Here is a 14841-nt window from a genome sequence, read left to right as displayed (position 1 = left end):
TATTTATTTACGAGTATATAAACAAATACCTTTTGAGTTATATGTATTACCCCATATATACCATATATATATATATATATATATATATATATATAGGGGTTCGATCTCTGCGCGATTAATGCAAGTACAATTGGTTTTTAGTGTTGATTTTAGATTGTGAGTTTATTTGCCTCGTTGGCGAATGAAACCCGCTTGCTTAGATAGTACGGAACATAGTTAAGGTGCCTGGGATTTGGATTCTAAATGCCTTTGCTCTGTGACTCGCAGCTTTAACAAAATCAATAATATATATGTGTGTATATAGCGAAATATGATGAAATCCATTTGGAAAATACCGAGACCATACAAAATATCAGACTAAATATTTGCGCTTCGTTTTAAAAATATCAGCATATTTGTAATAAAAGTTAACTTTGTTTCGCCTCGATAAGGCTAGAATTGTAGTATTAACATTTTTGGTATCCATAATTCTGTTAAATATATGACTCCATACTTTGCCCGGCACAAAAGTGCCAACTGTTCGCATCGTTGTTTTGCTTAGACTACTTTTAGATTTTTCTCGATCAGAATAATAATAATAATAATTGTGTGTGGGGTACGTATAATGCCTATATTCTAGGGCACGGGAATGCCTCCTGCACTTGTCTATTTTGCGTTTCTAACGTTTTGCCAGCTACACATAATTCTTCATATAGAAAAATACTTACAAACTTCTCTTTTTTCTTTTCTAGAAAGCCGCCTCTACTTTATAATTTGACCATTTCGATAAACTTCTGACAAGCTCGGATATTGTAGGGGATGTCATGGGGCTTACAACTACTGCAGTTAAAGGTCTTTGACATTTTATCAAAAGTGCCGCAAATCAAATATATATTTGTTTTGAATGGTTGCAGACTTTGCATAAATTTTGGTTCTAAAATGGAACACATTTAAGGATATTCTTGCAAGGTGGGTTTTGAAATGTTCTTTTTTTTTCCTAATCAATTCGCAAATCGTGTTTAATCCTTTGAAAGAAAATGCATTTAGTTAAAGTTCTGAATCAAAAACTTCTCGAAAAAAAGTTGACCAATACTTTTCAATGGCAAAAATATGGTATTACGAATTTTTCATATAATTTTCAAAGTCTACGTTTGTTGGCTATACATAAATAATTTCATTTGCCTCATTGTTTTATCCAGTATAATTGATTATTTCAGCCTAATTCGCATAGGCTACACGGTGCAACATTATTCCTACTTCATTTTGTGCAAACAGCTTGCGCAAACAGCTTGTGCAAATAACGTCAATTTAATGCCAAACATATTCTGTTGCGTACACTAAGCTTGCTCTTCATTTGGCTTTTCTAGTTAAACAATTTGCATTTACATATAACATTTGTTCAGCAATCTCTTCATATGCAAAAACCAAAAAAAAAAAAAATATATATATATATAAAACGAGTATCCTTTACAATATCTGACAGCCAGAACCGTGCATTACCTCGCTGATGAACATGGGCGTGCCAGCTCCCAATCCGCCATCTGTTTTCTGATGTTCGTTCTGCAAAAGAAAAATAAAAATGATAAGGATCATAACAAAAAACGAATCGTTTCGTGGTCAACAACTTTTTTTTAGCCATCGATGTTTAATTTGTTTAAATGCCAAATCCATGAGTTCAACGCGGAATCGGGAAATAATTGGCCAAAGTTATATGCATCTGCGCAATTGAATAGAGGAGCAGCATCTTTAAGAATTTCTGTATACATGTACAAATGCTTCGCATTTTAACAGCATGGTTATTGCGACTTTTTTCTGTAATGCTATTAAAGTTCCTTTTTTATCAGAAGTGCTTAATTCAAAATTTTGACCCAAATCGACAAAATGGCAAGGGGTTACATCAAATTTTTTTTCAAAATCGAGGTCGGTGCGAAAATCGAAACTTTTTCGATGATTTTTTTTTTTCGCGCGGAGATATGACGTTCCAAAACGACATAACTCCAATGGGAGATATGACCTTCCAAACCATCACGATTTTCTTTAAAATCGAGCTCGGTGCGAAAATCGAAACTTTTTCGATGAAACTTTTTCGCGGAGATATGACGTTCCAAAACGACATAACTCCACTGGGGGATATGACCTTCCAAACCATCACCAACATTAAATCGAGGTAGGTGCGAAAATCGAAACTTTTTCGATGATTTTTTTTTAATATAAATGTTATACCATTTTGAATGCGTACGGATCCCTACCATCAATTGGCTTCAAGCAAATTAAACATCGTTTTTTTTTAAAAAAATGTAGACAAAAAACAGTTTCGTTCGTAAATTCAACCTTTTTGATGATTTTTTGGAAAATTCCCGTCAAATAATGTCCGATTTTGTAATTTTATAAAATTTGTGCTTGTAAGGATCAGTTCTATCGACTGGCATCAAAAAAAGGAAATCCAATATTTTGACCCAAATCGACAAAATGGCAAAGGCATCATGTTTTTTTTTCAAAATCGAGGTCGGTGCGAAAATCGAAACTTTTTAGATGGGATATGACGTTCCAAAACGACATAACTCCGCGCGGAGATATGACGTTCCAAAACGACATAACTCCGCGCGGAGATATGACGTTCCAAAACGACATAACTCCGCGCGGAGATATGACGTTCCAAAACGACATAACTCCGCGCGGAGATATGACGTTCCAAAACGACATAACTCTGCGCGGAGATATTACGTTCCAAAACGACATAACTCCGCGCGGAGATATGACGTTCAAAAACGACATAACTCCGCGTGGAGATATGACGTTCCAAAACGACATAACTCCGCGTGGAGATATGACGTTCCAAAACGACATAGCTCCGCGTGGAGATATGACGTTCCAAAACGACATAACTCCGCGTGGAGATATGACGTTCCAAAACGACATAACACCGCGCGGAGATATGACGTTCCAAAACGACATAACTCCGCGCGGAGATATGACGTTCCAAAACGACATAACTCCGCGCGGAGATATGACGTTCCAAATCGACATAACTCCGCGTGGAGATATGACGTTCCAAAACGACATAACTCCGCGTGGAGATATGACGTTCCAAAACGACATAACTCCGCGTGGAGATATGACGTTCCAAAACGACATAGCTCCTCGTGGAGATATGACGTTCCAAAACGACATAACTCCGCGTGGAGATATGACGTTCCAAAACGACATAACTCCGCGTGGAGATATGACGTTCCAAAACGACATAACTCCGCGCGGAGATATGACGTTCCAAAACGACATAACTCCGCGTGGAGATATGACGTTCCAAAACGACATAACTTCGCGCGGAGATATGACGTTCCAAAACGACATAACACCGCGCGGAGATATGACGTTCCAAAACGACATAACTCCGCGCGGAGATATGACGTTCCAAAACGACATAACTCCGCGTGGAGATATGACGTTCCAAAACGACATAGCTTCGCGCGGAGATATGACGTTCCAAAACGACATAACTCCGCGTGGAGTGCCTCTTACTTGTTGTGTTTTATTTTTGTGACATGTCTACCCAAACCCAGGAAAATTGACAAGCAAATCCAATGGTTCCTAGATGACCCATTTATCCTTGGCTTTATTCTACCAAAGATAACGTCCTAATGAACCTAAATTGACCGATAAAGTCAAAAAATATGAATGCTTTTTCTTTCAGCCATCATCATCGCCTAGCGATACGGTACCTAGTGGACCCACATATATTCTTGGTCGTACCATACCATTGATATAGTCCTGGCGAACCTAGAGGACCGAATCCGTGCAAAATGCGCACGGAAACGGTCCACAAATATGTATGATATTTTGCTTTCAGTACATAGTTGCAGCTTAACAGAATTTCGTGGCTGCTGCTAAAAAGCGACAGTAAAAGTATGCCATTAAAATTTGCGATCGTTGGTTTAACAGAGGACTGTTAAGAATATTATTGCAGCCCATGGGTATGCAATGCAAATTTTTATTAAAAAAAAATTAGTTCGTCTGCCTGCTGGGCATTTCTGTTCGCCTGGTACTTCAGCCGAATTTTCGTTGAAATTTTGGCACCCGCTCGCTGTCGACCGAGCGCCCCGTTTGGGTATGCAATGAATTTGTTCATTCACGAAAAATTTTAGTTCGTCTACCTGCTGGCCATTTCTGTTCGCCTGGTATTTTTGCTAAATTTTCGTTCAGATCGAACGCCCCCCTTTTTAACAGTGGCATGTTAATTAACAGCGGCAACTGCTGGTTAACAGTGGACTTTTATTTAACAGCTGCTAATTAACAGTGGACTGTTAAATGAAATTTTTTCGTGCATCTACCTGCTGGGCATTTCTGTTCGCCTGGTACTTCAGCTGAATTTTGCGTTGCTTTGCCCGGCTGGGCCCAGGGCAATGGGGATTTTACGATCGTTAATTTTTAAACCTTAATTTAAATGTGGATAGCGCTTTTAAGCGAATTTTGTTAGGATTTGGAACTATAGGTTCCCCAGGACTCTATCAATGATATCTTATTGATCAAGGATATTATGGGTCATCTAGGAACCAAAAGAGTGGTGCGCGGCTGAAAGAAAAGATGCATATTCATATTTCTAGACCATTTACGAGCAAATTTTGCACGAATTTTGATATTTAGGTTCACCAGGACTATATCAATGGTATGGTTAAACCAAGGATATACCGGGCATCTAGGAACCATAAAGGGATAAGGGGTGGACTTCAAAATAACAGCATACACACATATTTTTGAATGTAGGTTCAATAGGACTATATCAATGGTATCGTATTGACCAAGGATATTATGGGTCGTGTAGAAAACGGCTTTGATTTTCTGTTCGGCCACGGACGTGCCTGATTTTTAAGATATTTGATTAAATGGCTACGTGTCAAATATATAAAGTCCTTTCCAGAGAAGGTAAGGATTTTAAAATTCTAAAATACATTTTTGGCAATAAAGCTCAATAATTAAATAATAATTAAATGATTATAGATCATTATTATGAAACAGCCGAAGGAAATATAGTTTCTCCTTGGAGTATGCATATGTTAAGGTTTGATCTGTTGTGTTCAATGCTTACATCATCGTAATCGCAATCGAAATAATGGCTCTGACAGTCCATGCATCGGCAGCTTTCGGACATTTTGCACGTAATGCCCCACTGCTTTGCCAGATCCTTGTAGATCTCCTTGGAGGTCTTGTTGCTCATCATTTCCGGCGTGAGCAGGCAGCTCTGCTCCTGCTGTTGCTGTTGTTGCTGCTGCTGTCGACGTCCACGACGGCTTCTCGAGGAAACTGAAGTGGAGCCAGAGCCTGATGCACAGCAGGCCTCGTTGCAAGATTGTGCACTGCTGTTGCCCGATGCGGCGCCATTGGAGCAGCCAGCTGGACGTGGAAAGAGCGTAAGATTTGTGCAAATGCAATGGGATTCGGACTTACGCTCGCTGCCATAGCGATTTAGCAGCGGATCATAGAAATTGTGTCGTGCCGCGTTGCTGGTGCTTGGCTCCTCGCCATCCTCCTCGGATTCCATGCCAAGGTGGCCGCTACCGCAGGCGGCCTGCTCGCCACACTCTGTGCATTCGGCATCCGTGCACGGCTGTTGGCCCTCGCTGGCATCGCTGCAGGCGGCATAGAGATTATCCTTATTGGCACGTGAAGCAGCCATTTCGGTTTCCAATAGAAACTCGTTGACGCTCAGCGTGCACTCCTCGTTCTCGCTGTGCTCCAGATCCAGCTCGGTGACGCCCTCGATGATGTGCGGGTGGATCTGCTGCTCCCGTTGCTCCAGTTGTTCGCCGTCGTTGTTGTTGTTGCTGCGGTTGTTATTGTTGTTGCTGTTGTTGTTGTTGTTCCGGCTGCCACAGTTGCCGCTGTTGTTGTAGTTCTGCTGGCAATCCGGATCGTTGCAAATGTCGTTGCTGTCGCTGTCGCTGTTGCTGTTGCTATTGCTGCTGTCATTTAGGGTCAGCTGCTCCAGGGCGGCGCTCAGATGAGCAGCGCTCTGCCGCGAGCTATTCGCCGAGCTGCGTCGACTGTTCTGATTGGGCGTAGCACTGTTCTCCGACGACAGCTGCCGTTGATGCTGCGAGAGGCGCGTGTTCTGTGTGTATGTGTTAAATCTAATCAGTATCTGTCTTGGCATGGCCATCAACCATTCCAGTTACCTCTTCTAGCACATACTCATAGGTGGGTGGCGGTGTGGTAGGCACCTTGTTGCTATCCGTTGCCGTTGCCGTTTCGCTGATGCACGGTGTGCGACTCGGGTTGACATAGCCTGCAAGATAATCTCGAGTTTAGAAAAAAACTAGCATACAAATTGCTTTAAATTTCTTATTGATTTTGTTGCTTTGGTCGGGGAGTTGAGGGCGGTTCTCATGCAAATTTTGAGCCCTGCATACACTCAAAATATATGTATTTCTTACCCTGGAAGCAGGTGCAAATAATGTGGAGCGATCAAAGAAAAAACACGTTTGTAAAATATAAAGGTAAGACGTTGGCTTTTTTTATAATTCATGGCCGATTCAAGAATTGAATCCTGCACTCTTCCTCTTATTGAAATATCGATATCGTCACTGATATCGATACTTCAGACATCTTGCACTGGGTTGCTTATCATCTTATTATATAATATGGTTACACTGATTAAATTCAAATTCACATTCAAATGGTTGTCGATCTTACACGTTAAAGCGGCCTAGAGATTTGTAAGATTTCCAAAAGTGGGGTTTAGAATAAGGAATCGGCTATATAATTCACTGTAGCCAGATCAGAGGATATGAAATAAATGAAAAAAACGCAACCGTGAAAATGAAACAAATTAATTGAAATTGAAATAGAGTTCGCTAATTAAGGCCTTGGCAACTGAAGCTAAGATATAGAGCAAATGTATAACTCTGTGTATTGTTTCTTTTTTCCAATATATCAATTCAAATAGAGCTTAAAACACGGATCACTCTGAGTGTAAGCAGGGCTTAATTGTGCTTGAAGGGGCCATGCATTGTGCATTTGCAAACTAACAAAATAAACCAAATTGTCAAGTAAATAATAAACGCTTCATTGCATTAATAAGCATCCAAAATAATGCAGCATGCTGTTAAATCACATTTAAGAAAAATGGGGGAGTAAGGGAGTGTGTTTGTATGAAGATTGAGTAGTTTTGGTATTTTTTAGCCTGTTCTTACCCATACGTAAACTGTTGGAATTATTGCCAGCTTTACTTGGATTCGGAGGCAGCAGCAGCTTCCGTTCGCTCATTGAACCGACACTGTTGCAATCAACTGAATCAATTGTGGAACTACTGGCACCAACTGCCTGATGTTGTTGTTGTTGTTGGTGGTGCTGCTGCTGCTGCTGATTTAGTTCCTGTTCCTGTTGCTGTGTGCCCAATAGCGCCTCGTTCACTGTCGGATCCGGATCATGCTCTTGCGATGTACTCGTGCTTCGCGAGCTGCCCATGCGAAATTTGAGTTTAAATGGCGCCATTTCGCTTAAGTCTTATCAGCTTTTAATTCTGAGTAATCCAATTGCTAATGCAACGGTAAGTATGGGCTTTTTCTGAGTTAGCTTTTTAAATGAGCATTGGTCGGCGATGGGATTTTTTTTTTATTTCGATATCAAGTTGAACAACACTGATGCAAAGAGAGTGATCAAAGGATACAGGAAGAGAGAGCGAGAGAGAGAGAGAGAGAGAGAAAGAGAGAAAGATATATAAGTAGAGCGTTTAAGAAGAGCGATAGATTAAGTTAAAAATTACAATAGATTTTTATATGTATGTAGTTATCACATCAATTACAGGTAAGAATTAAACTCATAAAATTACAGCGTAGATCTCAAATTATTTGGAATTTATATTATCAATTTTAATACGTTCGACTTTTACTTAGATTTATGTCTTTGAGTTGCATGCAAATTTAAAAAAAGTAAAATAAATATACAAATTTTTGTGTGTTCATTAAATTATTGTATTTTACCTGCAAGCCGCAAAAGAGACCCAAGCAGAGCTGCAATTAATTAATATCAAATAGATAAATATTAACTTATATATTAACTTATTGCACACGCTTTTCAATTTAATTATGGCTTAGCTGCTTTTAATTAATCAATTTGTTAAGGTTTTTCGTGCGGCAAAATCGGCGATGATTAATGTGCATTGCTGTTGCAAATACGCAAATTGACAGGCCAAACAAAAAACAGACATATGTACACCCACATGTGGCACTCGTGTCAGCAGCTGCTGCCTCGCGCTGCTCATTATATGTGGCACGTGCCACATTGCTCATACGCCCCGTGCAACTGGCACATGTGTTTATGTTTATTAATTGCTTGCGTTTGGGCCAACTGCCTTTTGCCTTAAAACAGCGCACACTACATGTCCTTGCCTACACACACACACACACACACACACACACACACACACACACACACACACACACACACACACACACACACACTCATACGCACACCTGATTATGTTTATAGTTTTTTTTAGTGCGCGACAAGTTGTAGCCAAATTTGGCACGCGCCCGCTTGGCTTTTCAAAAGTGGGCCAACACCCACCCGCCCACTCGCCGCTCGGCATATGCCTTATTGTCATGCAGATTACACAAAAGCCACTTAACGCTTAGAGCGTTCATCTGCTGCTGTTCTATGTGCACCTGGTTATTATTATGCAGAAAGAAAAAGACAAAACTCATTTCCTTTGCGGTGAGTTGCAAATTGGTCTCTAGCCCCAGGCAGTTGCCACGCAGCAGCTATCTGCCTGGAACTCATCTTGATGCTGGCCTTTAAAACAGAGCAGCTTAAAGGGTGCGCCCGAATAAATCTACTCGAGCTCTTTCTACAGTAATCGCCAGGTGTACCACGTTTGCACAGGGAGAGTTTTTTGAAACAAAAAAAAGTAATATTTGCCTGCCATCATAATCTAATTGGTATTGACATAACAAATACTCGAGCACACACACCTAAATAATATATATTTATTTATCCTAACACTTTTTGATTGCAGGTGAACTCTGAACTGTTTGTATATGCAAAAATATATGTGAGGTGCTTCAAAAATAAAACAATATGACAACTGGCTTGTATTAAAGGGGAATTAATCTGGGTAAGCAAATCAATTGGAATTGTATTGAATCCAACTAAACGTCATCTGATTGGCAACGCGCGCGGGACATTTCTTAGAGGGAATTTTTATTTAAAATACAAATGACAATAGTAAATTGTACGGCATGCCTTAGGGCATATCAGGGATCACTAGGATCCACCCAATTGCATCTAAGGATTCAGGAATCTGTATATAAACTAACTCAATCGACCTACGTTAAGACATTGTTTAGGAAACCAGGACAAAAACATCAACCAGTTGAGTCGCAAGCCCGTCGGCTTGCTTGCAAAGAATATGTGCAGTAAGTCACAATCCATTCTGGAGCCTGTCATGCGGCAGGACATAAGAGCGCAACGTAAGCCCAAGCTTTGGGGTGCTGGGCCAGAGTCCTGGCACGTCAGCCTGCTGGGATTTGAGTTAATAAATGATTCGTCTGTGCAGCTATGCTGCAGTTCAGTTGTTTTTTCAGTGTCAAGTCAATTGAAATGGATGAGTACCATAAACAGGATATCAACAGATAGATAGATATATACATATATCGGTTAAGTGCCGTAAGCAACCTGACCTGACCCTGAGTTTATAGAGTAGCTGCTTTTGGTGTGACATGTCGACATGACTCTGCCACCTGGTACTTTGACTTGCCACGACGTTTGCCTTGGGCTCTGACTTTACATCTCGCTCCCGCTCTGTGGTATAATCTATTAATACCCCCAAACTAGGTCACAGTTTCAATTCGCTGCATTTGACAGCCTAATAAAACATACATGCACTCGTATAACAACCTACACTCAACTGAATTTTCAATGAACGTATGCCTATCCAAACGGAAAACATGATTTTCACTTCAAGTGCATTTTCTTTTGTTACTCAAAATGTAAATGCAATGCATAAGAAAATGTGTTTAATAGTCAATGTTGGATATAAAGGTGGTTGTCCAAAAAATTAATAAAATATTTTTAATCTTTAAAGATAGTTTTTTTTTTATAGAGGAATAGAAAGGAAAGAAGTTCAATTCAAGTTTAAAAATATATTTGAAAAAGTGAGGAAATTTCTGTTTTTACTAAGAGTTTTTCTCGGATATAGTGTCGCTCATTTAAAAAATAATTATTTAAAAGAAAAAAAAGCCCTCTGCCAAGAAAATTTGCATTGCTCATAAATATAAAAGCCTAAGATGTTTCAAAAGCGGGGAGATGTTTTTAAGTACAGCTCATAAAATCAAAATGATATTTTTTTTTTCATAAAAAACACGAGCAAATAAATTGAGGCAACTGTTGCATGCAATCAAATTGATGGTCTTTGCATATTTTAAATGAAATGGCGGCAATATTTGCGGGCACCTTAAAGGCCAACTAAGAAAACTAAGGGACTGGCCGGGCAGCTCTGAAAATGATACATAGTACGGGAATTTCATTGTTCTTTTGCCTCGGATATCATGCGGCTCCATTAAGCAAATAGACAAACAAGTGTCCTGCGCGGACATGTGGCAGAAGTTCATGTCGAATGATGATGGAACGTTTCAGTTGCGGCATGGCGTCATCCGCAGCGGGAGTGGGAGCAACGGGCAACGGGCGGTTGGGGCGGTACAGGACAGAAGAGCACACACGTACTGGAGGGAAATTAACGCAGCGCTGTAGGGGAAACCGCAACGAGGCGGCGAACAAACAAATAATTTAATACGTCGGGTGTAGATGCCACATGGGATGGGCACCGTTCCCTAGTAAACTGATATCTAATTGAGTAAACATACAGTGAATGGCCATGAATTAGCCAGGGACGCCAGTCAATTCTCTGATAAATACAAACGTATATATGTATGTATATATATCGTATATATATGTATGCAGCCTTGCAGCATTCACATATCTCGGGGTCCCGTGGGTTCGTTTTTATTGTCTTCGATTTAAGAGCGGTATGAAAAATCGAAAGGCACACACACACACACAGACACAGACACACATACACAGGCACACACATGACACAACCTTGAAGTGAATGCATTTGCTCTGCAAAAGTGTGTACTTACCTCGTGTGCGTGGGCAGAAACGTTGACTGCGAATATATGTAGTATTTTTTTTTTTATGTGCAAACAATTAACTAAGTTGTTTTTAGTGTGCCAACTGATTATAAACAAATTGGTGTTATTCACAATACTGTTTAATTGATGTTGCGTATTTAATGTTTTTTTTTCTTTCTCAACTGTTTCAACTCACTTGAATTCTGTCACAGACTGTGGAAAGTTTTGTTGGGACACAAGCTTTTTATTATCCTGTCTCTCATGTTTGCCAAGCTTTCCGTTTTTGATGAGCTTGACGAAAGCACGGCGCACGCGTCCTGTAAGCTTCCGGCTTTTCTGGCCCAATGTTTTGCTTCGTTTCATGTTTTGCGCTTTGAATCCTTGCGCTCCCTGCTTTGGCTGCCAAATTCGCGTGAATGAAAAAATTAACTCAACTATTCTAATATTCTAAAGAATGGAATGATTCTACTCAATATCATATACTATTTTCAATACTTACATCTATCGAAAGTCCTCCAACAAATCTTTTTCTTTTTAGAATTTTACCCGTCGTGACAATAGAACTCTTAATAAATCGCCTATAATAGGCCCTTAGGGTTGTACATGAATGAAGAATGATTAGTAATATCTCCGTTTTGTCACGTTTTATGGTCGAATATTTTGTCTATCGCTTTACAATGCTCTTTCGTTTGACAGTTCAGTTCATACGCTACCAAAAACGTTCACAATTATAGAGCAGTTAAAGTGAATTTTGAAATTAACGTTTTTTTTGTTACTATGTAACAGACCTGTCTAAATTAGCTCATTGGCTTATTTGGTATTTTTTATTCGCACTGGTGTGTACACACTTTTGCAGCTGGCAGTTTTTGCGGGAAATAGTAAACAAAATTAAATGAATCTCAATGTCAGCAGCAGTTTTGGATTTACGTGCAGGGTAAATTAACAATATGCGCATAGTTATATTTAATATAATTTGATCTGTTCTCTTTTAAAGCTGCTACAAAAACACTGCGAAACCCGACAGACGAACCAACGAGCCGCCCGGGATCTTGACGACTTGCTGAAATGCTTAAATGCAAAGGAAAAGGTAAGTATTTGGCTTGCATAGTTTAAATACTTGAATTATTATCAAATTTTGATCCAAGCAGCTTTTGCTGGCCAAATACTTCTGCCAATTGCCATTGAGCGTTGGCAGCTTTCGAGTGCTGGGCCAGCTGCAACAGCTTAGAGTACTGACAGCCACGGAATACATATGCAGGTAACAAATGGGAAATAGAGATCGACAAATATTTATGTATATCATCTAATCAACGACACTTTGACAGTATAGAGAATGAAGAGCAGTTGCAGTTAATATTAATTGAGTTTCTACAAAATGAATATAAGCTGCTGTCTAATCTATTCATTTCGGCTCATTATGGTAAGTGATTTGGACTTTCAATTCTGTATGTAAATAGAGTACATTCAGGTTTTGCTTTTAGATTCTGTAAACATGCTAAGACTGAACAATATACTCGAAAATGCTTTGAGGAATCTCTTTAGCGCACTGGCTGAAAATCCAAAGATTGGAAACTTAAACTATGTGGAGCATTTGTGTAAATTTTTACCTGGTAGGTGGGCTCTATGTAAAGTACTGCATTTCTTCTAGATGACTGACAATTGTCCTTATAGATGATGTATTGGTCAATGTGTGCATGCAAATGCATTTGAACATACTGTTGGAATTGCATGAGGCTGCCGATGTCAGTCTGGCATTTCAACACTTTAGCGCTTGGATTAATGAGGGTGTCGATGAACTAATCTTTGTCAAACACATCACAGGAAAAGTAAATATATAATATATGTTTAGATTAGTGTCATCTTTTTAACAAACCTTTATATAGCTCTTTGGCAGCCATCAACAGGAAGCGTTGTCCCATCTATTTAAACTATCTACCTCCTCGAATTTTAAACATTGGAAATTTTATATAATTTTACTGCAGTCCATGGCCAGCAGCGGAAATGCAGACACAATTGCATTTATTAAAAGTATGCGGGTTGGCTGCCTGCAATAAAATTATATTGATATGATTATCATTTTCACAGAGTACCTCAAGAACCGTGTGCTACAAGTGGCTAGTTTGGGGTGTCAGCTCTCCTTGTTGCATCTACTACTGACGGCACGGGCTGCTGCAGCTACAACCATGAATATACAACAGAATTTGGATAACTATGCTCAGTGGTACAAGCAAAACATTGGCGAAATGACCTATGTGCTGAGCAGTGAGCAATTTCAAGTAATTTTAAATATTTTAGAAGACTCCATACATTACGAACAAGAAATTGATTATGTTGAGGTAAGCGTTAAGCGCGGCTAACTTGTAAATACATACTAATGGGGTTCTTGTTCCACAGATTCATGCAGCGATTGCCATTTCGCCTGGTGGCAAACTCGTGCAGTCCTACAAAACCAAATGCAAAGCGCATTTGGCACGTTTAAAAGCTGCGAACAAGCAAAAAGATGTTAAATAATTCTAGATAGTATATATACATATATATTTAAGCACATTTCACAAACAATAAAGTATTATATTTACAGTTTTGTAGAACGTCCTTTGCCCGCCAGCGGTTTATTACGCTCATCCCAAAGCGTTACACCGTCGCAGGCGCAAATTCTCTTAAAGTTCTGCAAAATGCCAGCCGAGCGGGCAATTATGCCGCAGGCAATTCTAAAAAGAAGTCAAAAATTATATAACGCATAACTTAGCAAATATACACTTACCTGTCACCGGAATTGCCATCGATTAGACTTTGCGAGTTGCCACCGCGTCCCATGTCATCCGCATTGGCTGTTATGACAACAGCTCGTCCAATTATGTCCCAAATTTCCAGGGCAGGATCAACGAAACGGAATGTGGCACGGCCAGTTTCGTCGGCACGTATGTTACCCAAGTCGCCGGCATGTCGCTTAGCTGTGCCTGCGTCTGGGCTACCGTGTGGCGAATTACGCGGATTATAATGGTCTCCAACTGATGCACAGCCTTTGGACACATCGCCGCTTTCGTGTATGTGAAAGCCGTGGAGTCCCGGCGCTAATCCATCCACCACTCCATCAACAACTACGCCAGCCTGCTGTGCAGCAATTGTGCTGAAACGCACTGCGCCCTGTACGGGAGTCCGGTCAACGACACAGCCGGTTGTATTGATAAGCGCCACCGCTGATTGTCCTCCAAAGCCGGAGAGAACAGCCCGGCGACCGGTGCTTTCGATTTTGTCCTGAACTTCCGACCATGGCACTGTTGTCTGCACAATCACGCGTCCCTCGGCCGGATCAATGTCAACTTGACCCATGCCCTCCAGAGCACGCCGCAGGCTGTCTACGCACGATTTGTCGTGTTTGTGCATTTGCACTGCAAACTCAATCTAGATGGTGATGTTACTTAGTGTTAAATTCGCCTATTTTACAATGTATTTTACCTTAGTTGAGTCCATTGCGTTGTTTATAAGAAGTCAACCAAAAAACACAAATAATGGTTGATTAACTATCGATAAACATACATAGATGGATGCAAAAGCGATAAATACTATCGATATTCGGATTTGGCGGTTACCTCGAATTCGACTTACAGTTTATATCGATATATAATTTTATCAACTTATTTTTGAAAACGAATTTACCAGGCGTAGGCACATTAATATATCTAAATAGTTTAAAATGCTTAAATCAATTAAATACTTATATTATTTAAAGTATACAAAT

General features: G+C 40.0%; 3 protein-coding genes across 7 annotated transcripts; 1 reads left to right on the top strand and 2 right to left on the bottom strand.

The window, feature by feature from the left end:
* Positions 1 to 937: 937 nt before the first annotated feature.
* LOC6625336 (putative uncharacterized protein DDB_G0285119) lies at positions 938 to 11321 on the bottom strand. Of its 3 annotated transcripts, XM_070209649.1 has the most exons (8): positions 11112 to 11321; positions 7956 to 7985; positions 7167 to 7613; positions 6150 to 6259; positions 5422 to 6085; positions 5063 to 5367; positions 1480 to 1539; positions 938 to 1388 (listed from the first exon to the last, which is right to left on the bottom strand). In XM_070209649.1, the coding sequence occupies exons 3-8, from the start codon at positions 7465 to 7467 to the stop codon at positions 1362 to 1364; spliced, it is 1467 nt and encodes a 488-aa protein (XP_070065750.1). In that variant the 5' UTR covers positions 7468 to 7613; positions 7956 to 7985; positions 11112 to 11321; the 3' UTR covers positions 938 to 1361. The 3 variants fall into 3 exon arrangements, with proteins under 3 accessions (XP_070065750.1, XP_002050418.1, XP_070065751.1); XM_002050382.4 differs by having other exon boundaries at positions 938 to 1539; XM_070209650.1 differs by lacking the exons at positions 938 to 1388; positions 1480 to 1539 and adding an exon at positions 4205 to 4548.
* A 560-nt stretch (positions 11322 to 11881) lies between these two features.
* LOC6625337 (uncharacterized) lies at positions 11882 to 13679 on the top strand. 2 transcript variants are annotated; one of them, XM_002050383.4, is made up of 9 exons: positions 11882 to 12036; positions 12097 to 12189; positions 12251 to 12360; positions 12428 to 12522; positions 12584 to 12712; positions 12774 to 12928; positions 12986 to 13130; positions 13188 to 13438; positions 13497 to 13679. In XM_002050383.4, the coding sequence occupies exons 1-9, from the start codon at positions 11995 to 11997 to the stop codon at positions 13611 to 13613; spliced, it is 1137 nt and encodes a 378-aa protein (XP_002050419.1). In that variant the 5' UTR covers positions 11882 to 11994; the 3' UTR covers positions 13614 to 13679. The 2 variants fall into 2 exon arrangements, with proteins under 2 accessions (XP_002050419.1, XP_015030006.1); XM_015174520.3 differs by having other exon boundaries at positions 12248 to 12360.
* Positions 13478 to 14678, bottom strand: Ccs (Copper chaperone for superoxide dismutase). Of its 2 annotated transcripts, XM_015173719.3 has the most exons (4): positions 14559 to 14678; positions 13864 to 14504; positions 13679 to 13810; positions 13478 to 13584 (listed from the first exon to the last, which is right to left on the bottom strand). In XM_015173719.3, exons 1-4 carry the CDS (start codon positions 14571 to 14573, stop codon positions 13578 to 13580), a joined length of 795 nt encoding a protein of 264 aa, XP_015029205.1. In that variant the 5' UTR covers positions 14574 to 14678; the 3' UTR covers positions 13478 to 13577. The 2 variants fall into 2 exon arrangements, with proteins under 2 accessions (XP_015029205.1, XP_002050420.1); XM_002050384.4 differs by lacking the exon at positions 13478 to 13584 and having other exon boundaries at positions 13611 to 13810.
* Positions 14679 to 14841: the final 163 nt, after the last annotated feature.

The sequence above is a fragment of the Drosophila virilis genome, chromosome 5, assembly GCF_030788295.1.
Source record: "Drosophila virilis strain 15010-1051.87 chromosome 5, Dvir_AGI_RSII-ME, whole genome shotgun sequence".
Taxonomy (NCBI): domain Eukaryota; kingdom Metazoa; phylum Arthropoda; class Insecta; order Diptera; family Drosophilidae; genus Drosophila; species Drosophila virilis.
The sequence above is the reverse complement of the archived record's forward strand: the minus strand, read 5'-3'. Positions and strand labels throughout refer to the sequence as shown.